We start from the raw sequence: 27508 nt of genomic DNA, 5'->3' as shown, positions 1-27508 counted from the left end.
AATAATTAATACATATTGTATCTGTTATTTCAGCCGTCAGCGGCCCATGATTGAACTGAAAACACATATCATCCAATATAAAAAAAATTACCATAGTGACATCTGTGGTGTTTGTTAGTTTGTTTGTTAGTTTGTTCTTTGTAATATTGTACAGAAATCTGGGAGCGGCTGTTAAAAAGGCATCTTATGGTATCCATGTTTGTTGATATCCGGTTGCCATGGTTACCCAATATTTCTGATCATAGTAGAGTTTGTCTGTCTGGAGGTGTGTGGATCTCCATATTTTGGCAAGACTGACGTCATATTGACATCACAGCTTAAAAGTTTACTACACATTCGGAGGGCACTATCAAGGGTCACAGATGCTCTCATAGCCTCCAAGAGAGACTGCCCTCTGAGAGAAAGTACAAAATAAAATATTCCCCATGTTAGAAGGACGAGCACAAAACGAAATATTCCCCCATAGTCAAACCTGAAACATTCCTGCATCGTAAAGTCGGAATAGGAGCTTGTTGTGGGCAGAACAACAAGCTCTTATATACAGAGCTTAGAAGCAAGAGGTCCAGAAATAATTGAGTGCAATGACTGGGCCAAGTCCGGTGCCCATGCCTGTTCCCAGTCCAGTACTAGAAGGAATTGATACACCTGCTGCTAACCATCTAGATCAGTTGAACATGAGCCACATCCAGGTGGCACTAAATCTCTCCTCTACTCCAAATGTGACAGAGGGGACCACCTACTTCCTTCCTCACAATCCCCTGGAGGATACTGGCACCAAAAAAGATCCGGCAGTGGTCTGCTGTCCACTGTTCCGCAGGTTTTGTTCATGTCCACCAAGTGGCCTTCTGGCTTCCCTCATTACCGAAGTCCTTTTGGCCGCTGTGCTGTTAGGAGTGGCGTGGTCCGTCACAGTGAAAGAGTTCCCAAAAAACAGCCTGTTTGGCATCACGGTGATTTTCATCTGTGCAGTCTCTGGAGGCAAACTGGTGGCCCTAATCCATTTGCCCAAACTTCCACACTTTCCACCTCTTCTTGGAATGCTGCTGATGGGGTTCCTGCTGAGGAACATCCCTGTGGTAACAGAGGCTGTGCATGTTGACTTCAGATGGTCCTCCTCCCTGAGGAACGCCGCCCTGGCTGTCATTCTGGCTAGAGCAGGCCTGGGATTGGATTCTTCAGCTCTGAAAAAATTAAAGGCTGTTTGCATACACCTGGCACTGTGGCCCTGCTTGATAGAGGCCAGCACCATGGCACTGGTTTCTCATTATCTCATGGGCCTGCCCTGGGTGTGGGGCTTCATGCTGGGTTTTGTGCTTGGTGCCGTTTCTCCGGCCGTGGTGGTTCATTCCATGCTGCTACTTCAGAAGGATGGCTATGGTTTGGAGCAAGGAATCCCCACCCTCCTCATGGCGGCAGGCAGCTTGGATGACATCTTTGCCATCACCGGCTTCACCACGTGCCTGGGCGTAGCCTTTGCCACAGGTAGCATGTGGTACAATATACTGCACGGCATACTGGAAGTAGTTGGTGGCATGGTTGCTGGGATTATCCTTGGCTTTCTCATCCAGTACTTCCCTACTGTTGACCAAAAGCACTTGGTGATGAAGCGTTCCTTCTTGGTGCTGGGCCTGTCTATGTTTGCAATGTTTGTCAGCGGCATATTAGGGGTTCCTGGCTCTGGAGGCCTCTGCACCTTAGTGTTGGCTTTCCTGGCTGGCCTGGGCTGGGGTAAGGACAAGGCAGGTGTGGAGGAAGTTGTGGGGAGGACATGGGATGTCTTCCAGCCACTACTGTTTGGCCTGGTAGGAGCAGAGATCACAATCTCACAGCTGGAGGGGCACACAGTCGGACTGGGCATAGCTTCTCTGCTCATTGCCCTGCTGGTTCGAGTTCTCTTTACCTTTGTCTCTGTGTTGTGTGCGGGCTTAAACTTGAAGGAAAAGGTATTCATTTCTATTGCATGGATGCCCAAGGCCACTGTACAGGCAACTATTGGCTCTACAGCATTGGACATGGCCAGGGCTACCAATGATGTGGTTCTGCTGAAGTATGGTGTGGATGTGCTGACTGTGGCAGTCCTGTCCATCATTCTCACAGCCCCCATAGGAGCCCTCCTCATAGGTTATTCTGGACCTCACTTGCTGCAGAAACAAAATAAGCCAGCCTGGGTAACTGCAGCCGCAGCTGAAGATGACAGTGAAACTCCCATAACCTATGAAAGTACCCTCTGATAGCATACTGTAATCAAAACAAACTTTATTTGTATAGCACATTTACAACAGCCCAAAGCTGAACATGGTTAAAACAAGGCAATTCAAAGCATAAGGAAACATCAACAAACAATATGCATTGACACAGGACAACAAAAAACAATGCAGAGTTAAGACAGAACAGGAGAGCTAAATACAATTAAAAGCAAGAGAGAACGGGTGAGTTTTAAGTAAGGTTTTAAAAGCCCCAATCGACTGGGGAGGGGCAACATGTTCCAGAGCTTGGGGCCCGCAGCCACAAAAGCACAGTCACCCCTGCTCCTCAAATTAGCCGTATGAACGACCAGCAACAACTTGTCCGCAGACCTTAAAGCCCTGGTTGGGATATAGGGCTGGAGTGTATCAGAGAGATAAGAGGGTGACAGGCCGTGAAGGGATTTAAAAACTAATAAAAGAACCTTAAAATCGATTCTAATATTAACATGGAGCCAATGAAGAGTGGCCAGAACTGGGGTAATGTGGTCACCTTTTTTAGTGCCAGTGAGGAGGCGGGCAGCTGCGTTCTGCACCAGCTCAGACGCCTAAATTACGCCTGATCGATGCAAGTATACAGTGAGTTGCAATAATCTAATCTGGAGGAGATAAATGCGTGAATAACCATCTCCAGCTGTTTTTGTGGGAGGTAGGCTTTGGCCTTGGCTATGAGTCTTAGTTGGAAAACCTTGTTTTGACAACGGAGCTAATGTGTTTGTCTAGTTTAAAATTGTAGTCAAAAATAAAACCAAGATTTCTGGCAGAGGAGTGGATGTTAGAATCTAAAATGCCCAGGGAGTTGGAGGGTAGGGAAGGATGATGGCCAAAGATTATAATTTCAGTTTTGTTTTCGTTGAGGGTGAGAAAATTGGCGTTCATCCAGCCCTGACCTCGCCGGGCGGGGTGACGAGTCGTCGGGTGACCACCACAGAGAAAGAAGAGTCATGGACAGTGAGTGGGGGAAAATTCATCATTAGCCAAAGGGGAGAATGTATTGCTGGTGGTGGTGGGTAGAGGAGCATGGGGTGGAGAAGACCCCCGTGTTTGCTCTGTTACACAGTTGTCCAGGGGACCGGAGTCGAACTGTCCGGGGGTGGAAACCTGGGCTTAGCCTCCCAACGGGCCCAGTAAGCGGAGGCCAGACAGTTTTATCCAGATCTCGGGCAGTTCATGTGATGACAGCGGGGCCAACGGAGACCTCGGAGTTAGTCGAAGTCGTCACAGGAGCAAGGGAGACGTCATCCGGGCAAAGGGAATCGAGGAGGACCTCATCGTCTAGGATCTTATGAAGCCGGGACACTCTCGACCTCAGGTCGGACACCTCTTGTGAGAGCCGGAGACAGCTCTCGCAGCGGCCAGCTAGCAGCAGGCTAGTAGCAGCAGGCTAGTAGGTGGGGACAGGTCGACGTAGGAGCTTCTGTGTATTTAAAAGTTAGAAACAGTGTGATTGGAGACAAACAAAGCTAAGTGGTGGCTGTTGTTAGTCACAGCTGGCACCACTGATGGCTATCGGACCAGCAGCAGGCAGCAACGGGCTAATAGTGGCAGAGACATGGTCAGTTTAGAGCCTCCAAAAGTGCACCCGATTGTTAAAGATCTGTCGTTTACAGCGAATAGACAGATAAAACAAATACAAGAAAACACAACGATAAGATAGGACTTTGGGAAAATAGTTAAATTAGTCCGTTAGTGGAGGAGCTGCTGTCGGGAGAGACACAGCCTGACAGCTGGAAGTGACAGTGTCTGTAATCATTTGTGGAACAAAGGACCACCGATCTATAGTCTCATCGTGGGCATCTAGTACAGTATGTTTCCTTATGTGTTTTACAATCACTTCTTGGTGCTTGACATTTTGTAGGAATACACGTTTCGTACCATGGCCATGAAAAATGTTGTCCCTTAAACACATATTTCAGGAGGACACAAACATAGTCCTTTTAATCTGTTTCATCTTCAGCATGCACATGCACGCATGTACACATAAATTGCTGGCTATATAGACAGATTATTTTTTGTTTAGTTTCTAACGTGGACATTGGTTTTGCAGTACTATTGCTGGAAACCATGGGTCCTGGACAAAGCCATCCCAGCTCAGTGAGAGCATACCGATTCCCTTGTGAGGATGAAGAAAATCCAATGTGAATCATTCACAGGCAAATTAATTAAAAAGGTTTAAATGGAGGTGGGACATGTGCCAGCCATGTAGGCTTCAGTCCAGTGTGTTGACAATACTGGATAATCTGATAATTAACTACAAAGACTTTAAGTTAGCAACAGATGGTGAGTTTTCTCCAGTTGCACATTTTTCTACATGAGGCTTTGTCGGTCCCTCTTTTCCTCCCGGTCAACGTTTTCGTCCATATATGGTGCTTACATGCCCCTCTTTTTGATTGGCCAAGCTTAGCGTGACGTAGTGCTCTGTCGGCCATTCAGATTTCCGGCCATTCAGATTTCCACCACTAGGGGTCTGGCAGTACCAGGTCCCCTGGTTCCCTTGTTTTTAAATTAAAATGAATTAGGCATTGGACTAATGTGTTTGGGTAATGTTTCATGGCTATAAAGTTGCATTAGCAAAAAGGTATTAGCTATTATTAGCATACACAGGACATATTTGCATCAATAATCACTAACGTGTGTAAACTAGATTTTGCACCATTTATATCTTTTAACACAAATAAATAAATCATCGTAATAATCTGCATGGTATAACACAAATCTAACTTAAACTAAACTGATTGTTCAATCTTTACAAAACTCACAAGATATGTTTCAAAACACTGTTTCAGTCATCTTCCGGTACTATACCTGTTAAAAAAGGCATTGTGCCATTTCTGTTGATATCAGGTTGCCATGGTTACCTGATATTTCTGATCAGAGTACTTGAAGGCCAGTCTGGAGCCATGTGGAACTCCATATTTGGGCAAGACTAACATCATATTGACACAATATTTGAGGCAGCACAGCTTAAAAGCTGACCACACAGGCTCTGAAGGTATCATTGAGTGACAGAGTTATTCTTAACCTTTAAGGGAAATAAATCATTTGTAGGAATAAGGCTGTGAGGTTGCTGCTACAAGTACAACTGGAGGGAGGTTCACTATCAATTATCATGGCTGAGAATGAAGAACGCACCTTCATTGCCATCAAGCCTGATGGAATTCAGAGGGGACTTACTGGAGAGATCATCAAGAGGTTTGAAAACAAAGGATTCAAACTTGTGGGCTTGAAAATGACCCATCCCTCACAAGATCTTTTAAAGCAGCACTATCACGACCTCAAGGACAGACCATTCTTCACCAGCCTTGTCGACTACATGCACTCTGGCCCAGTAGTTGCCATGGTGTGGGAAGGAAAGGAAGCAGTGAAGACTGGCAGGGTGATGTTGGGTGAGACCAACCCTGCGGATTCCAAGCCAGGGACCATCAGAGGAGACTTCTGCATCCAAGTCGGGAGGAACATCATCCATGGCAGTGACAAAGTAGACAGTGCCAAGCAGGAGATTTCCCTGTGGTTCAAACCAGATGAGCTGGTGAGCTGGACCAGCTGCATGCGCGAATGGCTCTATTAACAGAGCTCCAGCCATGACCTTGACCTCAGACATGGTTAAGGACCGGTTCACTTGCCTCCGAGCCTGGTTTCACCCAACATTAGAGGATGGAGTAAAACAGAAGAACTGTTTGGAAACCTGTTTGTTGCATTCCCATTGTCAATACTCTTGTCATGCCTCTGATTGGTCTCTGTCGGCTTGTATGTGGTGTATTCCTGTGGTTCCATTTCTGAGTTCAATTCTTTATGAGCATTTCCTTTCCCAGACCTAATGTAGTGGTTCCTTTCCTGAGTTACCGTATATTCCTTATAAACCTTGATTTATCCAGATATACAGTAAATGCACTATCACTTTTAATTAATTAATTAATTAATGGAGAACACATTTAAAAAAAAATGCACTAACAGCCCCCCCTCCCCCCAAAAAAAGAAGCATGGCAGTTGCAAAAAAATATATATAATAATGAACTAATACACTAGCAACCAAAAGTATTAGTTGCACGGTGGCACAGCAACAGGCCGCTAGCTTGAAAAACCAAAACCAAAACTGTACAGTGCCAAACAAGTCCTGCATGCATACCTGGAATCAGTGCACCAAACATATAGTGTTCTGATGGGTTGCTAACGAAATGTCTTACATGGAACTGTGAATTTGCACATGCATTACAGATACTTGTGTCAACAGTTCTCTTCAGGCTCATCAGGTTTTAAGATGCAAACTGGAGAATGTATTATTTTCTTAACAAGGCACATGGCACAGGGAGGCGCAGGCACAAACAACATTCACTTGTTTATGGATATAATGCTGTCAGAAATCTGGGCATAGGCACAAACAACATTCACTTTCAAAGTCAGCTGTAATTCAACGCGTGATCTGTTGATCTGTTTTCGGAGTGCCGAAATGTATATTTTGCCAGCAGACTGATCATTTCACTTTATAAGTTTGGATTGCTACTGTATACGGTCTAGAGAGCGGTTATAGAAACTCAGTGTGCATGCATGTGTGGAAATGACCAGATGCAGTAGACAGGATCTAAACCGAATGTGAGCACTAAACAGTAAAAAGATGTGAGGTTAGCAGCAGCAATGCGAGGGGCTTCTCTGCAGCCCCCCCTGGTCAAATCTTTTTTTCTTTTTTTACAAAACTCAAAGGATGTTTCATTTCACCATCTCTAAAATTATTCAAATTGTTTCAGGATTGACAGTTTTTTGTCTCCGCCAGGCCGAAGGTAGAAGAGTATGTTTTACCCCCTGTCCGTCCGTCCGTGTGTGTGTGTGTGTGTCCGTCTGTCACCACCGCCCATAGGCTAAGCTTTGCAGGACCTGCTGCAACCTGACCTGGCGGAGACCTGTGCTCCGAGGAGCACATCTTTTCTTTTCTTTTCTTTTTCTTTCCAAACATTGCCAATTACCTTATTGTGGCTCACAATATCTGAAATTGTCCTGCTCCTGAATTATGCTAGTGGCAAGTGAGATTAAAATACGCCCACTTACAGTAGACTGTGTTCTTAGAAGGATGCGGCCCAGCTTTGAGTGACCTTTAATCCCCCTCTTTCCCACTCGTTTGTCCACTGCCTGAAGCTCAGTGAAGCCCACTGCCTGAAGCCAGCTACTGTCACTGAGAATTCACATCTAATCATGACATTTAAGATGTGGTGACGTACAGTATGAATACAATCATTATAAGGAGCTTGTAGAGCCCGTAGACTGTTTATACAGAAGTGAAGGAACCACGGTTATGTGAGCGATTGGATCGCTCCAATATGATATATCCCTCTGCGGCGGGCGAGCGGAGGCATCCGAGATAGATCACCAGATTAATCTGCGTAAGGCACGTGCCACGCCTAGGGGCCGTGGCCCTCTGCGACTGCCTCAAATCCCTACGTGGCCCAACTGTCCACCTCGTGTCCTTCTGGAGGCGCCCTAGAACCGGAATGACGATTGGGGTGATCCAATCGCTCACATAACCGTGGTTACCTACGTAACCATCGTTATGTAGCGCTATATTGGATCACTATAATATGATATTGACAATACCAGATTACTCGGTGAGCTAGGAAAAGGAACAAAGCACAACACACCTATCAGAAGGGGTTGGGCTGAGGTCAGGGGAACCCCCCGGAGCTGTGCCCAAGAGGCAGCCATACCTCTGGTGGACTGTGCCACCTCCGGGACAGTCGGGCACAGTAGCCTGAATGCCCTAGTAGGGCGGAAGCTGACGTCGGAATCAAAGTGTGCAGCCCGTTGGTACCGTGTCCAGCACCCAAGGGAACTCCACTCGTCCCTCCCAGTCTGCATTTTGGGCCTGGTAGAAAACGGCCTACGTCGGCCGATGGTCGGGCCGGCCCCCCTAGCCTCAGGGTGGCCACAGCCACGTCCAGGGGGCCCCTGCACGTTGACGGCGCTGCCATGAGTGTCCTTGGTCTGGCCTCCTCGGAAGGGCGGAAACGCCGCCGCACCTTAGTCCAGCACTCGCGGAACGCCACAGCGAACTGGGAACAGGCAGGGACAAGCAGGTCACCAGCGGCCGGCTTTCCCCACTCGAGGCCATCAGGCCCACCGATCCAACACTGTTAGCGCGGGAGTGGGCAAAAGACCCAGCCGTAGATGGTACCGCTCGGAACACCGAGGCAGTGTCACCAAACACCGCTCACAAAAGCCTGAGTAGACGATAAAATGACCGAACGCATGGAAAACAACAGTGTAAAATCCTTTTTCACCAAAGAACAAAACTCACCGTATACAGCTGAGCGTACATGGGGATCTTTTTTTTTTCTTTTTTAAACACTAACTCAACACGCACACCCGTTTATGAGCTCTTATACGGGCAAAAGACAGAACCGTGTGTAGGCTACTTACACACCTGTTGTCTTTACAATTTATCAAGAAAAGACCCTCTGTATATAGCCGAGCTAATATGGGGGTCCAAACACTGTGGCTCATAAGCTCTCAGCTGTATTTGGGGAAAGACAGAACCATGTGTAGGCTCCCTACACCTGTTGCATATACTATCACTCGCCTGTGCATTAGCCTGTTGCCATACACAGGGAGGACTAAACAATACATATTCCTATACATATATATATAGGAATATACTGTATATGTACATATATATATTATACTTACCAAGCCCCTCCCCCCCCCCCCCCGTATAAGGCTGCACTCATATGGGGGCAGAAAACGCTGTAAAGCAACTCTCATGCTTGTTTGTTAGCTTAGAAAACACACGTGTGTACGAGGGTTTCAGACAAATAGAAGGACAAGGGAACCCCCCTCGCCACATTACAGGTTTGACCAGACCGCGTATTGCCTCTACATATACAGTACACGAAAAAACGACACAAACACCCTGAACGAGATGGCACAAGCCAAACCGAACGTGGCGAAGCAGAAGCACTCAAAGGTGGAGCTACCTCAGCAAACAGAGCTCACCTTATGTCGAGCTCAAAAGTCCACCTCATCGATGCTTGCGCCGAGAGAAGGAAGAGGTGGAAAGGTGAGCCACGTAGGGATTTGAGGCAGTCACAGAGGGCAACTCCCCCTAGGCGTGGAACAGCCCTTACACAGATTAATCTGGTAATAATCTACCGCCTGCCGTGGAGGGATATATCATATTGGAGTGATCCAATATAGCGCAACATAACCTCCCTTCTAGGGCCAACCACATAATCTGTCATGTGTTTGCTGTGTTAGAAGCAAGAGGAACGGAAATATTTGCACTAAATGCCTTGGTGTCTTTCCACCCAGCCCAAGTCAGCTGCGCATGAACCACGTCCTGTACCTAGACCAGTACCGTGTAGTCAAGGACTGGAATGTGAGCCAGATCCAGGAGGTGGCGTATCGCTGGCTGCTCTACTCCAAATGTCACAGAGAACACACTTCCCTGGCTCCTCCTGGGTGCATGCATGTCAAAGTGATATTGAGCAAGAGACTGAACCCCTTAACTGCTCCCCATGAGGAGGTTGGTGCAACATGAGAGGCGTGCACCATTGCTCCAAACCGTGCCAAACTTGCCACAAACACTGTTCTGGGGTCTGCCATGAAAATAGTCACACCAGGGGCCACAAGCGCATCCAGTTGCTCCAATCCGCACCAAACGTGGCACAATCACTGTTCAGGGGTCCGCCATGACAGCCTAAATGAAAAGAATGGTTGACCTTAAAATACAATTGAGCATATAGCTTAACTCCTTGAACACCTTGATAGTATAATCCCCTGCTCTGCGCCCCCACCCCTCCTTTCTCGTATTGTATTTGTATTGTGGGTATTATATGTATTACTGATGAATTGAGTACAATGGACTACAGTGGAAAGTTCCATGGGTCTTTTTGTGTTATCCTTTTAGCATAACCATTGCCTGTACTCTGTACATCAAACAAAAAACAATAGTCACTCCAGGGGCCACAAGCTATGCTAGGCACCAGGGGGCCACAGGCACACCTCTTGCTCCAATCCGCACACTGTTCAGGGGTCTGCCATGACAATAATCACAAGAAAAAGTTTGCAAAAAGACACTATGTAAATGCACCGTTTACCAAATGTGCCAAAAAACATGAAGATTGTCGTTTAAAGCTTCTAAATATAAAGGGAATGGACCTTTCCTTCAAAGCATCTCTCATTCAAAAAATATATATCTGAACCACGATCTTTCATATATTATGTGCCCCCCCCATTGCTACAGTAATAATCTCTGCATCTTCCTTTGCTTGTGGAGGAGATCATGTTTAATGTTTAATTAATCAACTGCCATACGCTTAAAACTGCTGATGGAATTTTGTAGTGCTGTGTATCGGTGAGGGCAGGCCATTTGTGAGGCCACTGGTTTCTTCAAAGATGTTTTAGATGAAGATTTATGTCCTACAATACATAGTATTGTTCATGTAAACAAACATATAACCTCCTCTTCTCTCCTCCCCTCTCTTCCCTCCTCCCCCTCCTCTCCTCTCCTCCCCCTCCTCCTTTCCTCTCCCTCTCCCTCTCCTCCCCTCTTTTTTTTGGTACTGTGGCTAAAATGTAGTAAGAGATGTAGATGTACAATAGCTCTGCACACACGTCATGCGAAGTCCGGCATAAACTTTATGCGACCCCTGCCAATCAATCAGTGAAGGTTGCCAATCAATCAGTGAAGGTCATCTTGGCCTATCACGGAAGCCTTCTACGCACACACGTCATGCGAAGTCCAGCATAAACGTCATGCGAAGCCCCTGCCAAGTCAAGCTGAGGGTCTGATAGGCCAATCAGGGAATCAGTCAAGCTGAGAGTCTGATTACTGATCAAGGTGGGGTAAGAAGCCTAAATAATAGCCAGAGCTCTGCGAGTGGAGTGATCCTGTGCTGACCAACCCCGGACGTACTTTGGAGACCTTGTCAATTATAGTAGTAGGATAGGATGAAGAGCAGTGCACTGCACTCAATCAATCAAACTGTATGCCCAGGCAAACATACTAATGCGGAAATTTCACAAATGTGAGCGGGTACAGTGCTTTAGGCAGCAACGGGGCATTTTTCATTTTTCATTTTATTACAGATTGTTGAAGTACAGAATATAAGCTTTCATATGATGTATCATTCATTGAAATTGGAACACATTTGAAGAAGATGTGATCATTTGAATCTTGTCATCTATAATAGTCCAAACTGAGATAATCCCTTCTAAAGAATTTCCACTTTCTAGCACCTCTCAGCTCCAGGTAATGGGCGTGAACAATGGGTAATTTATTCAACCTAGCCACTCCTCTAATCACTCCCCCATTTTCGGATTTTTACTGTGGAAAGTAACTAAGTACATTTACTCAAGTACTGTACTTAAGTAAAAATGTTTAGGTATTTTATACATAGGCTATTTGAAAATAGCCGCTCTACAAGCTCACAATGCGCATTGCAACGTGTTGTGAGCTTGTAGATCAGCTATTTTCAAACATTTGAGTACTTTTACTTTAGGTACTTTAAGTATATTTTGATGCCAATACTTTCGTACTTTTACTTTGCTTGAACGTAACATTTTGAGCACAGGCCTTTTACTTTTTATATTGTGGTATTGCTACCACCAAGTGCTTCTTCCACCACTAAATTTGACCCACTGGTAGTCGACTATAGTCGAGGTTTACCTACTAATGATAAAGACACGCACCAGCTATAGGTCCTGGATTAACTCCAAACTGGTGTTTGCACTCTCCATTTACAACCCGTACATCTACATAAACGTTCAGATTTCAAATATAAAGTGCTTACCTCATGACCACGGATGTTACCATTCACTTCGGGTGGGTCTAAGTACCCGTATCTTCCATATTGTTCAATAAAAAGCATTTTAATCCGATCGCGATCGGCGGCCATTTTCTCATAGAGTTATAACGTATCAGGAGTGCAATACACCCCCCAACCGATACGGCCGCGTAGTTGGAAAAAAAACGGAGATGGCCATCAATCGGATCAAAATGCTTTTGATTGAACAATACGGAAGATACGGGTACTTATGAGGGCCCGTACATAATTATAACACCCGTGGCCATGAGATAAGCACTTTATATTTGAAATATGAACGTTTATGTAGATGTACGAGTTGTAAATGGAGAAATGCAAACACCAGGTGTACGTTCTGCCATGACGCTTGGCGGCGAGCTAACAATGCTAAGCTCCTAGCCTCGTTACTCCACTGTTGTTTTGGCCACATCTTCAGTGAAATACTTCCATACGAACGTCGAGCGGCCTGTTGTTTAGCTGGGGCTGCCCTCACCTACTGTAGCTGCTGTGTTCGCTACAATGTTATATTGTTTATACAACTAGATCTGTCCCGAAAAAGACTAACGCAATACTGGCCGCTTCCTAGCCCTGGTCCAGAGCGTTAGTGAGATTATTTTTATTTACTCCACTGCGCCCTCTACAGATCTGGACAATTTGAACTTACCATTAACCAAATCTGTAGAGTGCACTGTGGAGTAAATAAAAATAATTTCCGTCGCGCGGACATATTTTATTTTCTGCCCAAAAAGTGTATTTTACAGAGTAGGTGGGGTGCTGAGAGGCTTCCCACCTCCGAGAATAGACTTTCCACAACACAAAACAGCCTTTGTTTCGGTGAGTAGCGAAATGGTTTTGTTTATTTTCACTACTCTTGAGGGAACTTGAGGGAACTCACTAACGCTCTGGACCAGGGCTAGCCGCTTCCCACGTGGTGAAGTTAGTTTCAGCCTCAGGTTGAATATTCACCCAGTGGATATTACTCCAGTAAAGTAAAATACCTCAAAATTGTACTTAAGTACAGTAATTGAGTAAATGTACTTAGTAACTTTACACCACCACAGAGAGGAGCGAAACTGATGGGCGGGGATTAGGCTTGTAACCGGAGAACAATGGGCCAACGACCAACCAAAACCACTCATGCTAATGTTGTCCCTGCAAGTTAAAACCACTATCCGCCCCCACAAGACCGACAGAAACACACAGAAACACTGCTGCGTTTGTAATGTAATTTAAACCACTTAATGATTCTAAAACGGATATCTGTTGGGATCGAAAGCTTCTTCAACATTCGAACTGTGTTAATATGGAAAAAAAAGTTATTTAGCTAGTTTCTACTGTTTTTCAACTCGCGAGTTGATGCCCGAAACACCAGGCCTGCTCACAAATGCTCTGTAGATGTCAAGGTATCACTTGTTAAAGCTTTCTGTACACCGTTGTATACGGCTCACTTGTGGAGTAACTACAAGGCTAGCAGCATGCAAAAACTAAAAGTTGCATACAATGATGCTTTACGGTTGCTGGTGACGGTATTTTAATTAACCCTGTGAAGAGTTCTACTCGGTTCTCTTCCATGATTTGGAGACATTGGCGCAACAGCCTCTACACACTGTGAGCAGCTGTAGTTGGACTGATTTTGTGTTTCTTTTTTTGCTCGTTGGCATCCAATCCCATTTGGCCTTCATGCTTCATAACTGAGTTCAGGACTCCGATTTCCCAGAAACTCTCCAACACATCACCATCACAATAAGTAAATAAACAAGTCCAGGAGACCTGGTTCTGCCAGACCCAAAATGAAGTCCTAGTATGTAACACACCTACAAACCACTTTATAACTGAAGTTCATGATGTCATGAATAGTTTGTGACGAAAGGGGACGTCACAAACGTTTTTTTGGCTGGGGCCGGAGGACAAATGGCCCCTGCCCATGTATGGACGAAACAGGTACAAAGCCTCATGTAAGCCCGACCCCTTGGGTCTGGCAAATATAGATAAATAAATAAACAGGATCAACACAAATCAATAATGCATCACGTTCACATTCGAGTTCTAGCAGTGCAACCTATCAATTATGAATCAGTGACTAGATAAAAGCATCCATCAAATGGCACATATCACTAAACGCCATAAACATTATTATGATCATTTCATACATAATGCATACAGAATATCACAGCCAGCACTGTGTATCCTGTGGCATTTAGTTTTGAGAGCACAGTTGTTTACGAAGTCAAGTCAAACTTTATTTGTGTAGCACATTACACACACAGAACTATACCTACTTGAAATAAATGTAAAATAGACAGTACACATTTCCATACAAATGAAAGTTTACATAACATATGCAAACAAACATAGGGGGCAAGTGGTTTGTAATGGTTTATCCGGATTGATGTGAACCACCATATATACATCATTGACCGGGCTTCCCCAGGGGTCTATATTTGGTCTCTTCCCTTTTTCCCTCAACACCAAATCTATGCCGCTGCGTCGCAAGTCTCGCAACGATACAAATTAGCTTGTAGATCTGCTACTTTCGCTGAATGTTTGCTTATTGTGACATGCCCAGAATAGGGTTATTGACTATTTCCATTTGGAAAAGCAGACAGGCGAGTATTGGGAGGGAAGTGCTTTTGGTGAAACTACAAGTGGGTGGTGAAGAGCTGATAGATGTGGAAACAGAAATACTGCTTTGTACTACTTGAAAATAAATGAACATATATGTACATGTACCTGATAAAAAAGGATAATACAGTATAACATTAGTATACCCAATGATCATCATTAAGTAGGATAGGCCTGTGGCACTCCAACTTTAAGCCGCTTTCTGGTAAAGCCAAAGACACAGTTTAGTGTGTCTCTGCTAGAGTGTACAATCCTAGAGTGCAAAAGGCCTCTGGGTACCCTGAGAGTAGCCTACCTCTGGCCAAGTATTTTACAAGCCTGTTTCTAGCCCCATTTTGACCTCACATTTCGGCTGAGGGAGGGACAGGCAAAAATGTCAAATCAACACTTTAGCCTCTCCGTCGTCCGCTCCACTCCAGGCCCTGCTTCACTCCTTATAAGGTCTGGTCTCAGCTGCTGTCGTCCTCTCCTTCCCCTCTGCACACACTGTCTTTTCTACGGGTTCTTTCTGTATGGAGCCAATGTTTTGCTCGGTTTCTCCGTGGCTGGCAGCACGCGCTCTCCCGTCTCTCTCGCCCTTTACCTCGGCTACGCACTGGGACTTTCTGTGTGTCGCACCAGTTCCTTCACACACTCCTGCTCTGCTGCTTACTCGCTCACTGTCCTTTTTTAAATGACCGGTCTACTCGTTTCACCAGGGACACCGCGCCCTCCTCCTTCGTGGTTGGCTGCTGGTGACATAACCTGCTGTGGGATTGGGCCGTGGGGACCACGCCCGAGTGCCAGTCATTCAATATCACGGCTGTTAGCTGTCATTGTCAATCGGGGCATACCAAGTGGCTCGGGGACCGGGGGAAAACATGTCCATTACAAAACATACAGTGCTTTCATCACAATAAAGTTAAAAGAAGGGTTAAGATGATGAAAAACAATGCATAAATATAAATAACAAGAATAATAATAATATCCGGCTTTCCACCCTGTCACATAAGTACATGTACTTAAGTACAATTTTGAGGTATTTTTACGTTTCCTCAGTTTTTTAAATTATCAATACTTTTACTTCTTTTACTTTTACTTTACTTTTACTCCACTACATCTCAGAGGCAAATACTTGTAAGAGTATTTCTACACTTTGGTATTGCTACTTTTACTTACTTTACTTCTTCCACCACTGAACATCATATCCAAAATCTAAAGTAGTCCAGCAATCCTACATATCTAGTTTTTACAGAAATAAACATTAATTGACGGGTTTAAACATTTTCTTTAAAAAAAATGATTACCCAGTATGTGCCAAATTTTACATGGAGGTGTGCACACGTCTCCATGTTAAACATGCATGCGCACGCCTCCATGTTAAATTTGGCACATGCTGGGAAAACTAGACCAGGAGACCTGGATGTGCCAGACCCCTAGTGGTTAAATAGTCGAGGTGACGTCATGCCGACATCTGAATGGCTGGGTAGGAAAAGAGGGACAGACCGGCCGACAAAGCCTCCTGTAGGCCGACCCCCTGGGTCTGGCAAACACATCTTTCCTTTCCGGAAAGATTACAGACATCTGCAGGATTGCTGGACTACCTTTGCATTTGGATACGATGTTCAGAAAAAGAATTGGACATGGGACTGCATACTCGTATAGTATTAGACACACAGCCTGTGTAGATGTAAACCAGTTCTCGATCTTGGACACCAAATTTCTTCAACAATCCAAGCATGAAGCTAACCACCTGATTCGAATGCATTGAATGGGTCTTCTATGTGGAGAAATAACTTGTATTAAGGCTGTAATATCGGTCCGAACCATAGTTAATGAAGCCGATTGTTCAGGAATGTGCAATCCGCCATCTTTAATATATACCAAAGGGCACGTCGGAAATCAAACGCTATTGCTTGAGACCAGACAAAAGCGGGGGCGGGTCAACCAGATATGTGACCAGGGAACCGGAAAACAATCCCCAAAGAATGCTATTGGTTGGGTAGCTTGTCAATCAAGAGCGGGGGCGGAGAATGAATGCTATTGGTTGTGTAGGTTGTCAATCAAATCATCCGGCCCCTCCTGGAGCATAGCCTACTTTATCGTAAATTTTAAAATAAATGGGACCATAATTTGGCAAAACGCATATCATGATGATTGAAAGGAGACTTTAAACTAGTGACTGGAAGCATATAGTATTTATGACAATTTTTATTAAGGTAAGAAAATCTAGTCTAAAGTTCATCAAAAACCCATCCGCTTACAATGAGAGAATATTCTTTCTGACACCTGCAGGGGTAAAACAGCGCCATACAGGCCATTCATATGAACTGTCTCTCTTCCGTATCGGCTTCAATGTAAATATGTCAGGCTGGCCCCTTGGTCCGAACGGACGATGAAAATTTGAAATTGCTGGACCTGGTCCAAAACAAACCGAAGGATAATTGGACCCACTCCAAATCGGCCCAGAGGAAAATTGGAACTGGTCCGAAACGGACCTGAGGATAAATTACATTTATTAGACCCTAGACCCGTAGGCCTACTGGACCCGATGCACATTTATGCTCATTTCACCGTGGCTTTGAGACAAGCTGTCTGTGAGTGTCTCTTCCTCCACCCCAGCAGAGCCTTAGAAGGGGAGGTCTCAGTCACAGAGTACATTTTTACTGACTTTCTTACCGCCCCCGCAAATTCTAGCATATTTTGGTGTGACAAGGCCTGACCCTTTGGATTGTCCTCCTCCTCGAAAAAATAAAAATAAATCATATAATCTAATGACAGAGCTCACCCGAAATCAGTCTCTTGATGTAAACTTTTTACAAGTATGATCCTTAAAGGTGTAATGCACACTTTTTCTTTACAGTTCCGAAAGATGGTAGCCGTCTATATGAGGGTCTGTCTTTCTGTCTGTGTCTGTCTGTCCAGAGCTAATCACGGATCAACGCCAAATGTATTTATTTTATTTTATTTTTCTTTACAGAATAATTCATTTACATTATAACATTTCAACAACCGTTCACAGAATAATGTAAATGTACAAAATTATATTTTGTTGAGTGTGTTCCATTTTAACAACAGTGCTTTATGCCAAAATATACATATTTTGGGGGTGCATCTGCAATGATAGAGTTAAAAATAAGGGAACCAGGGGACCTGGTACTGCCAGACCCCTAGTGGTTGAAATCTGAATGGCCGGAAATCTGAATGGTTTCTAAACTACGTCACGCTAAGCTTGGCCAATCAGAAAGAGGGACATGTAAGAAAATGTTTTCGTCCATATATGGACGAAAACGATAAAAAAAGGGGACCGACAAAGCCTCATGTAGGCCTGACCCCCTGGGTCTGGCAATAATGGAGAGGGCACCGGAAATCCCTCCCATCCACTTGCATTGAGTTGCTCACCCAGCCCATACTCCGGGTTGGGAAATGTGATGGGCGGGGCCTATTTGGGGCTTCTGTGACACGTTTTGCGTCACGATGCGCAACCCATGCGCAACCCATGCGCGAGCTCGTGAGTCGAGCCCATTGGTCCAAACCGTTTTCGCCCGTCCGTGACAGTGGCCCACGCCATTTTAAGCTGCAGTACCTATGAATGGCCAGCATGTCCAATGCGCTTCAATGCAACCTCTGGGTTCTGAGGGCTTAATCCTATCCTATATTAAAATTGCCATGTGGGTGGGTCGACAGTGGACGGTAGGCGTCACAAACATGTCCATATATGGAGACAAATTAACTCGATTTGAAAGCCGGGTAGCGGCCTGAACATAATAATAATATAAATGGTGGGTGATGTCTCACCACCGGTGGACGTCACAGAAGTAACATACCCATAAACTAGATTTTTACCAGGCCTTCACATCTTGTGACTTGTGTCCCACACATTTACTTGGTCGTCTCCTCAAGCTTGGGATCAGGGAATTTGAAGTAAGGGAACTTGGTGAGGTCTCCTCCTCCATATAGTCTCTGCAGTTTGGTAGTTTCTTCACTCAGCTTCTTCTGGTAGGAGGCGCCTGCATCCACAATGCCACCTGCAGCCTTGCTCTTGTTGTTGTACTCACGGATCTTATCCAGGTAGAGTCTCTGGACCGGGTCCAAGTTTTTGGCCTGGTCGAAGAGGACAGCGGAAATGCCAATGTTCCTGCGCAGGGTCACCGCCATGGCAGAACACAGGAGCGATGGAAGCTGGAATAACTGCAGAAGCGCCATTGCGATTGGGTGACACTCTAGAAAACAGATTGCACACTTATGTAGTGTAAAACGTCTCAAAAACTATATGTGGTCTAGTAACGGCGTGGTTTCTTGTGGATCTCGAACTTCATGTGTTTGATGACCCCTCTTGGATGGCTTTGCTCTGAAAGAGGCTAGAACGCTCTCAGATTTGATATGCTAGGACTCAAAAGTGCTGTTTCTTGATATTAGTCTTTGTGACCCTTGAAAGCCCTATATATAGCTCCAGAAACAATGATGTCATCATATACATGTCATCCTTGCATGAAAAGGTCAATCGTTTAAAGGTCAATAATTTAAAGACGCTTTTTCGCTTCTCTTTTTCGCTTTTTCGCTCCATGTAAGCTTGCATTGACTTTATAAGGTTTTTTTAAAAAGCGTATTATTCGCATTAAAAAATCGCCCCGGTGTGTAAGGACCTTTAGAGAGAGAGAGAGAGAGTTTTAGTTTTTTTCCGTAAATTAATGCCCTACTACTTCATCATACTACAGAATCACACAAAAAGATCAAAAGTAGCAGATACTCGAGCTTGTAGATCTGCTACTTTTGGTCATATACGTCATCCTTGAACACATTTGGGTAATCTGAGCCCCATTGACATTTATTATAAGTAATTAAAATAAATGTAAAACGTAAAGATGCCGCTCCTTCCCTTCCTTCAAAACTCTACTCAAAACCCACCCCAAAATAGCTTTTCCCGGCTGAGGTCTAGTTAAGATCTCTCAACCCATTTTTAACCTTTTATGGATTTTAGTTCTGCACTTATCTTTTTATTGTTTTAGTTTTTTCTTACTAAAGTTGGTTCCTTCCTTTTCTTTTCTGTAACCTCTGGTTACAGAAAAGCGACTACTTAGAAAAGCACTATATAAGCACTATATAAATCAGAGCTATCACTATATAAGCACTATAATTTGTATTATTATTATTATATTATTACATTTTCCTGTTCAGAGGGATGGGCAGGCCAGCATCCAATGGGCAGCCTTCCACCAGACTGTTTGTGGGGGTAGGCGGGAACGGAGTCCTCTTCCTGGTGCCTATCAAGGAAGGTAAATTAAGGAAAGGACGCGCTGGAAGCCGGGCATGCGCCATGTGGCAAACTCGCACCGGAAGTTCGATGAAATACATTGCAGTGAATGAGAGCCAGCTGGACCATCTTATGAACAAACACTTTCTGAACGATTGCGACCTTTGTCATATAATCGGTTCAGGAATATAAAATAAGACTTATCACAGGTTGTTTTGTGATCACTGGTTTTTCGATGTGCCCAGTACGTAGTTCTATTGAGGCATCTAACAGCGGCAGGCATTCAGGCTCGGTGCTATCGCAAGATTTGGTTGTCAGACTGGCAATGATGGGCTTGCGACACTTTGGGACATTCATAAACTTACTTTGTGCGCTTTAGATACCTCTATACAATTATACAGTGTACACATAGAAAAGCAACACAGCAGAAAGAGATATGTCTTCTTTTAATTTCCTGGACCGAGTATTTTAATCATTCAGAAATAGTGATTATTTATAAGCTGGTCCACCAGGCTCTCACTGACTGGAACGCATTCCATCGAACTTCCGGCTGCAGTTTTCCACCCAGTGCGACAAATCTGCCAGCTGGAATTGCTGGATAGAGACATCCAGCAATCCTTCCTTAAAGAGGTGGTGCCATGGTTTTGCACTTTTTCTGTTTTTCATGTGTCTATGAGGTTGATAGAACTTCATTAAGCCCCCTGGTGGTGTTTTTATGGTGTTTTATGTCTTTTCTGACTATTTTTTGTTTCTACCTGGAGGCTGAAACCTTGAGGGTCAAATGTGCCAGTAGAGAAACAGCGCTTTAGTGACATAGTAAAACAAGACCAGGAGACCTGGTTCTGCCAGACCCAGAATGTGTCCATATATGGTCAAAAAAGGGACAAGATGGACATACTTTTATACCCATGTATGGACGAAATGGACTGGAGGCGTTGTCCACATAAAAACATAATTTTAACAATTTCTGTACACTTTTTTGAAAAAAATCTTCCTCCTAGTATAAATGTTTTAGGGGGGGGGGGAATCACTGAAAATCACAGCACCCCGTCTTTAATTTACCTTCCTTGGTGTCTATGGAGACTAGCTCCACCCAGCTCCCGCCCCCTCAGGAAGTCCTTGATGATGGGAAGGAGCTTTTTGCGCGAGGCCAGCGCGTTGCCTTGGTGATATGCCTTCACGTGGGTATAGGGACTTCTCATTGGACACAGTTTGAGGCTGGTCCGGCCGTCTTCCAGAGCCTGGCTGACCTCCTCTCTATAGAGGGCACTGTGGCTGTACACAGCCAGTTGTCTGAATGGTTGCTGCTTGTTGTTGAAGGCTATGGTCATGGCTATCAGCACATCATAGTCATGTTTCTGGCAGAAGGAACTCAGATCCTGATCCAGATCTGCTCGTTGGAGAAACTCCTCCAGGGTCATGTATATAACTGAAACAGCCAGGTTCGAGTCTCCTACTGACACTGTCTTCATGTCTTTCAGTAACATCTGCTTTGTGCTCAAACCTGAGACGTCAAACTTGGCATTCTGGAGGGACTGGAACAGAGTGTCTCTCTGAGGCAGGTTGGGGAAGCGCGCCTCCAGCAGGGCAGCTATCTCACTGTCTTTAGGAGTCACCTTCCCTGCCTCTGGAGCCATGTTGACACAGTCTAACATTATAGTACCATACAGTAGTAAAGCTAGCTGCTGGTCCAGGATGTCTGCAGCCTTCTGGACAATACGCTCCATTACCAAGGTAACGCAGGAGCCCACTGTCTCCACAGTAACTGAGCAGGAGGGGGAGGGGTCTCTCTCCAAAAGATGGTGGTCGATGACCTCTACTACTGCCCCCTCAAGGTCACTATCAGAACTGGGCAGGACATTGTGGTCTACCAGGGTCAGCTGCAGCAGTCCGAGGCAGTGCAGGTGTCTGAGGTCCAGCTGATCTCTGAACAGCAGCAGGTTCGGATTCAGACCACACTTTCTCAACAGGAACAAACTGTCACTCCTAAGTACCAAATCTGATTGGATCAGGTTTAACATCGGCAGGGGGAAGAGCTCATCACTGGGCTGGGTCTTAAACAGGAAGTAGGCGTAGGCCAGAGCAGACACCATGGAGTCCAGATCACATGCCTCATTCCCCAGAATGACATGGAATCTTTGACTGCTGTCTCTGTTCCCCTTCAGTAAATCATGGCAGCTTGTAAGGAAACTCTCCATTTGTGTCCTTTAAACTGCAGCCTCTTATATGGTGGGAAAACCAGGTGGGCCAGATGACACTCCACTAATGACACGCTCTGCCTTCCAATCACTCTGGAACACAAACACCAGATTAGTAACCATGACGACCCCAGGGTTGTCACAGCTACATGGAGTCAACATGGAATGACAACGGGGAATATTAAAATAAAGGTTGTAATGTGAGAAACCTCCATTTACTCATCCACACAGCAAATACTGCGTTTTTAAAATAATCTTCACTGTGGCCGGAGTTTTCAAGAAAGTTTGTTTCCCGGGAGAAAAACACGTTTGCATGTGGACAAACGCCCCCAAACGCATATCTAGTAGTTTGTATGTTAAGCAAACACTAATGAAAACACAAGTGTTGATCAAGTCATCAGCAAAATGTATCTTGGAGCTAGCTCGCTAAAACATTCTAGCTGCCTTGCACCAGCTTCCAGCAGCAGGCATGTGCCTTGTTTACCACAAGCAAACTAGCAAGCTAGCTAACAATCAGCATTGGAAAATATGCATTTGGTCAATATTCCATATCGTTTTTGGATTGATAATTTAATTCTATATTTATTTTATACAGCCATTCACTTTTTTCCTCTTCAATAGGTTGATCAAATTCTCCAATTATTGGAGAAATACTTGTTCTGCAGTATAAATACACCATCTTATATGCATTGTTCAGTGCACTATACAGTAGGTGTAAATGCACTTGACCTGCACTTAAGCCTCTTGCGCACAAAGCTCAATGCACTTGAACTGCACTTATCTTTTGCATAAGTTCAATTTACTTGCGCCTTTTGCACTCTAAAATCAATTGAAGGTTTTTTCACTAACGCTTTTAGGTATCCAATAAAGCTTTTAGGGTTTCACACATGCTTTTTGGTTTTCAGCCTTTAGTTCAAAAAGTTAAACTTAAATTACCATATTATTTTACGATCTAATAGAGCTCATATAGAGACCTTTAAAATTGTACATAAAAGTAAATTTCACCAAAAATGCCACTTACGCCCTTTGCGCTCCAAGCTTTCGAATATGCTAAATTGTGAGTGAGTGAGTGAGTGAGTGAGTGAGTGAGTGAGTGAGTGTGTGAGTGAGTGAGTGAGTGAGTGTGTGTGTGCCTGCCTGCCTGCCTGCCTGCCTGCCTGCCTGCCTGCGTGCGTGCGTGCGTGCGTGCGTGCGTGCATGCATGCATGCATGCGTGTCGCTACCAGCTCACTGCCAGCCACTGTTCAAAATTGGGTCAAAATTGGTGATCTTTTTAATGTGGCTCCAGTATTGCTACAAACCCGGCCACTGAAATAAACCTTTAACGATCATAGCTGCAGATAGAAGGATGCAAGGTGCAGTCCAGACCCCACAGAGGTTGGAACTGGAGACAAAAGAGAAGTTAAGTTGCTTTACTTAGTCACATTTGTGACAAATAAGACAGTGGAATTAAGGTGTCCATTTCCCTTTGTAAACTGATTACTTCAGAATGCAATAGTGGTTACAGTGTCGCCATGGATCATTCTTGATAATTTAAAGGTAACCTCTCTTGTTGCTCAACCCAGTCAAACAGTATGTATTTTTAAATGAAACTTTTGATGCTTTTTCAGTCGAGCGACACTTGCAAGGGCATGCGATGGTGTTTAAATTTGCCTTTACTCTCCAGGAGAGGAGCCCTTTTGCCTGTTGACGGTGACGGTGAAGTGCTTCAAGCAGCGCTGCCCTCTTTCCGCAGCTTCTTCAGGCACTTGTCCAATCTTCTGATGCACAGTGTCACGTCTGCTCGCACGATGCCCACGGCCGAGGCAGCATTGAGGTAGGGGCAGGGGTACGCCTCTGAGTGGGAGGTAAAGCCGCGAAATGTGTGTCCGCTCACCGTCTGCTCCTTGCCCAGGGGTATTACCCTGGCCCCAGACACCTGCCGAGTGAACAGCATGGAGCCCAGCTGAGTAACTGCCTCGGCATCTTCGGCCTGGAGGCCATCCAGAGACATGGCCAGTGAAATAGGATTATGTGGGGTGTGCAGCAGTCTCTCTCCATGTGCCTCAGCCAGTGTTTTCAGCTCCTGAGCCAGGAAGGAGTACATCTCCTTCCTCTCTGCCAGGAGTTTCTTATAGCCACTGGCTCCTATTGTAAGCAGGGTGATGAGAACATCAAGGGACGGTGAAGCCGATGCTCGACCTGGGTACATCTTGCTTATCTCCTTTATGAAAGATTCATTAAAACCTGCTATTATGGCACCACCCACAGGTACCATGAAGTTCTTGTCTAAGCTCTGCACAAAGGCATCAATTCTTCCGACTCGAGCTCCCTGCTGTATCAGATGCATACATTTGGATGACTGCACACCATAGGCATTGTTAACAATGTGGGGGATGTTGTATTTGGCGCAAATGGTGGCCAACTCCTCAAGCCTGTCAGGGACACGTGGAGCAAAACAGGACGTTGTGGAGTGGACACACAGGATGTTCTCTGCACCAAACTCCTCAATCTTGCGTTCGACTGCCTCCAAATCTGTTCGCAACTCGTCACCTTCTAGAGTGTTCTCCACCACCACCGGCTCAAACCCTGCAGTTATCATGGATTTGAAGCAAGACTTCTGGTCAATGCGAGGCCAGATGATGTAGCGAGCCTTGGGTCTCTGGTAGCGAAGAGTCAGGAAACATAGGGTCAAGCTCATCCCAGTTGCCAGGGGAACCACAAAGCAACTAGCCACACTACGGACACCTGAGAGTTTTAAAATGTCCAACACAAGCGAGTTGGTCAACTTATTAAGCAGGCTAGATCCTGCTGCTTTGGGCTGAATAGCAGCAATGTCTCCAGATCGACCTATGCCATGGATCAGCCTGTAATGTCGTCTAGCCACCAGGCTGGAGGCCACTCTGCCTTCCCTCTCTCCAACGCCACAGTTTCCAAGGAAATTATTGCTGTCCATCACGGCCAGCTCATTCAGGAAAAGTTCTATGGTACTCTCGTTCCATCCTTCCTCTGGACACTTGCCCTGTTCCAGTAAGTGCTTGATCATCTGCTCATGGCTGCGGCGAGCTTGAGAACCTTGTCGGATATAGGAAGATGAAACTATCTTTTCACATAAGGTGAAGTTGTCACTGTTCATCGCTGCTTAGGCTTTACAGTTTCGTCCACAACGATATATTTTGTGTTTGTCAAGATAAACTAAAATGTTCAAGAATCGAGTTAAGTAAACACCTGGCATGAGGAGCGGAGTCTTAGAGCTCAGTATTGAAGATTCTTCAAATGAGAGCCGTATTTGAGATCCATGTTGTTCACAGTGGGAATCTGAGACGGTGGTCAGTGTAAGCTAGCTTGTGGTGATGCTCTTATCATCACAATGAGGTCACAATGAGCCAACCATGCCCAAATATGGAATTCGCCTCTGAGTACTCTGATTAGGTAAGTAGTAATTGTACTACATCCATATGCAATGCAAAAGTAGTGCTTGTAACAGTCAGTTTGAAGCCAAATCAGAGAGACTCCAGTCCTCTCCTCTTGTGACCTAATAACTTGCGTGATTAACCCTGGTGATGGAGCTACTTTGTGTAATGTCCCATGGTAAAACAGTCACGTACGTGTGATGCCACTGTCTTTCCTTGAATATGTGGCCCTGCAGCTTGCGACAGAATTGACAGGCACGCTTGTTAGCATCTGTGTGTCCCCAGTGTGCATCCCATATGGGTGCCTGCAGGTGATGTGCGTGCATATGGCTGTGAATAATGTATGCCTGGCCTTTCCAATTTTGAGGTTAGATGATAACACCTTTCCAGGGCTGAGGTTTAATAGGAGGTGCGTGACCTCATTGAAACAAGCATCTTGTTCCCTCTTCTCACCTGACTGCACCACACCTCTTTATTTGTCTCCGTATTCCTGTATTTCTCCTCTATTATTTTTCCTTTCCTTTCCTCACCTTTTAAGTGGGGACATGAATATATGACATAGAGGCCATGTAAAATAATTCTACTGAGCCCCTGTGAACTTCAAGAGACTACGTCATGTGTGACAGAGATGTGTGCGTGCACGTTTGTGCGTGAGTTAAAAGGAGGAGTGCACAGAGTAGGAGGAAGAGAAAAAGATAAAGCATTGAATGCCAGGGACAGAGAAGACCACAGAGAGAACAGGTAGAGATGAGGGGAGAGAATCAGAGGGGAGACAGGAAGAGCATTGGAAGGGACAGAGAATATATGGAGAAAAGTGAGGGAAAGGAGGAGAGGTGGAGGGGAGGAGAGAAGTGGGGCCATGTAGTGCGGAGAAGGTAGGATGGAAAGAAGGGGAGGATGAATAAGGACTGGAGGAGGGCAGGAAGAGAGGAAATGAAGAGGGAGAATGGACTGAGGGGGAAAATGGGTATGAGGACAGGAAAGGGGAGAGGGGAGGTGAACAGGAGGAGAAGAAAGGAGAGTGCCAGAGGAGGTAGAGATGAGAGTATAGGAGGAGTAGGGAAGGAGAGAGACAAGGTAATGAGATAAGACGTGAAGGAGAGAGGGGGAGATCAAAAGATGGGTGAACCAGAAAGTTGAACAGGAGAGAGAGGACATAAGTATGACCTTTCCAGAAAAGACAGTAGTCTTTTGACAGGAGAGGAAGAGAGCAAGAGGGTTTTTCTGAAGAGAGAGGACAAGAATGAAAGGGGAAAAGGAAGATTTTTGAATAGGAGTTATCCAGGCACTAGGGATGCAACAGTTAATCAAGCAAATTTTGCGATAATAATAATAAACTTTATTTGTATAGCACCTTTCATGACATGAAATAAAGCTCAAAGTGCTTTACAGAGCAAGAATACAATTTCAAATTTAACAATAAAGCAAAAAAAAGAAAAGCAAAAGCGTAAAACATTAAAATAATAGCAAAAGGCAGTGCATCAAGCAATACAGTGAGGACATGGATAACAACACAGAGATTAAAAAATTAACCAAAAAATCAACTAAAAGCTGTGCTTTAAAGTTATCCACAGAGGCTGCCTGTCTTAGGTGTAATGGGAGTTTATTCCACGCTGTCAGTCCGTTGAAGAAGAATGCTGCTATACAGTATGTCATTGTAGGCACCTCGAGCAGGTCAGCGCTTGAAGACCTGAGGGGGCGGTTTGGAACATATCTAGGCAGGCAGTCATAGAGGTAGGAAGGTGCCAGACCATTTAGAGCTTTATAAACTAGTAAAATATTGTTTTAGAACTGGAGTAATATGTTCTCTTATCTTAGTTTTAGTTAAAACTCTGGCTGCCGCATTTTGAACAGGTGTAATCTGTCAGTTGTTTTCTTTGGCAGGCCAAAGTAAAGTGCATTGCAGTAATCAAGCCGAGAGAAAACAAAAGCGTGGATCAGCGTTTTTGCATCGTCCAACGACAGATAGGCTCTAATTCGCACAATATTTCTAAGATGAAAGAAAGCAATCTTGGTAACATGATTAATGTGT

At 44.9% G+C, this 27508-nt stretch overlaps 5 protein-coding genes across 5 annotated transcripts; 2 read left to right on the top strand and 3 right to left on the bottom strand.

Moving 5' to 3' along the window:
* Nucleotides 1–581: 581 nt before the first annotated feature.
* On the top strand, nt 582–2231 carry LOC308085177 (sodium/hydrogen exchanger 9B2-like; the record flags this gene model as incomplete). Its single annotated transcript, XM_080428262.1, has 1 exon — nt 582–2231. One exon carries the CDS (start codon nt 582–584, stop codon nt 2229–2231), a length of 1650 nt encoding a protein of 549 aa, XP_080284388.1.
* A 3121-nt stretch (nt 2232–5352) lies between these two features.
* LOC308085287 (nucleoside diphosphate kinase A-like) lies at nt 5353–5814 on the top strand (the record flags this gene model as incomplete). Its single annotated transcript, XM_080428366.1, has 1 exon — nt 5353–5814. The coding sequence occupies one exon, from the start codon at nt 5353–5355 to the stop codon at nt 5809–5811; it is 459 nt and encodes a 152-aa protein (XP_080284492.1). The 3' UTR covers nt 5812–5814.
* A 12700-nt stretch (nt 5815–18514) lies between these two features.
* On the bottom strand, nt 18515–18838 carry LOC308084928 (ATP synthase-coupling factor 6, mitochondrial-like; the record flags this gene model as incomplete). Its single annotated transcript, XM_080427915.1, has 1 exon — nt 18515–18838. The coding sequence occupies one exon, from the start codon at nt 18836–18838 to the stop codon at nt 18515–18517; it is 324 nt and encodes a 107-aa protein (XP_080284041.1).
* A 954-nt stretch (nt 18839–19792) lies between these two features.
* LOC308085176 (exopolyphosphatase PRUNE1-like) lies at nt 19793–22084 on the bottom strand (the record flags this gene model as incomplete). Its single annotated transcript, XM_080428261.1, has 3 exons — nt 19793–19896; nt 20642–20655; nt 20949–22084. 3 exons carry the CDS (start codon nt 22082–22084, stop codon nt 19793–19795), a joined length of 1254 nt encoding a protein of 417 aa, XP_080284387.1.
* A 1708-nt stretch (nt 22085–23792) lies between these two features.
* LOC308086024 (O-phosphoseryl-tRNA(Sec) selenium transferase) lies at nt 23793–25199 on the bottom strand (the record flags this gene model as incomplete). Its single annotated transcript, XM_080429342.1, has 1 exon — nt 23793–25199. The coding sequence occupies one exon, from the start codon at nt 25197–25199 to the stop codon at nt 23793–23795; it is 1407 nt and encodes a 468-aa protein (XP_080285468.1).
* Between the last annotated feature and the right edge of the window lie 2309 nt (nt 25200–27508).

Source organism: Gymnoscopelus braueri (assembly GCF_963280865.1).
Source record: "Gymnoscopelus braueri genome assembly, chromosome: 5".
Taxonomy (NCBI): Eukaryota; Metazoa; Chordata; class Actinopteri; order Myctophiformes; family Myctophidae; genus Gymnoscopelus; species Gymnoscopelus braueri.
This window is presented reverse-complemented; position numbering and strand designations above follow the sequence as displayed.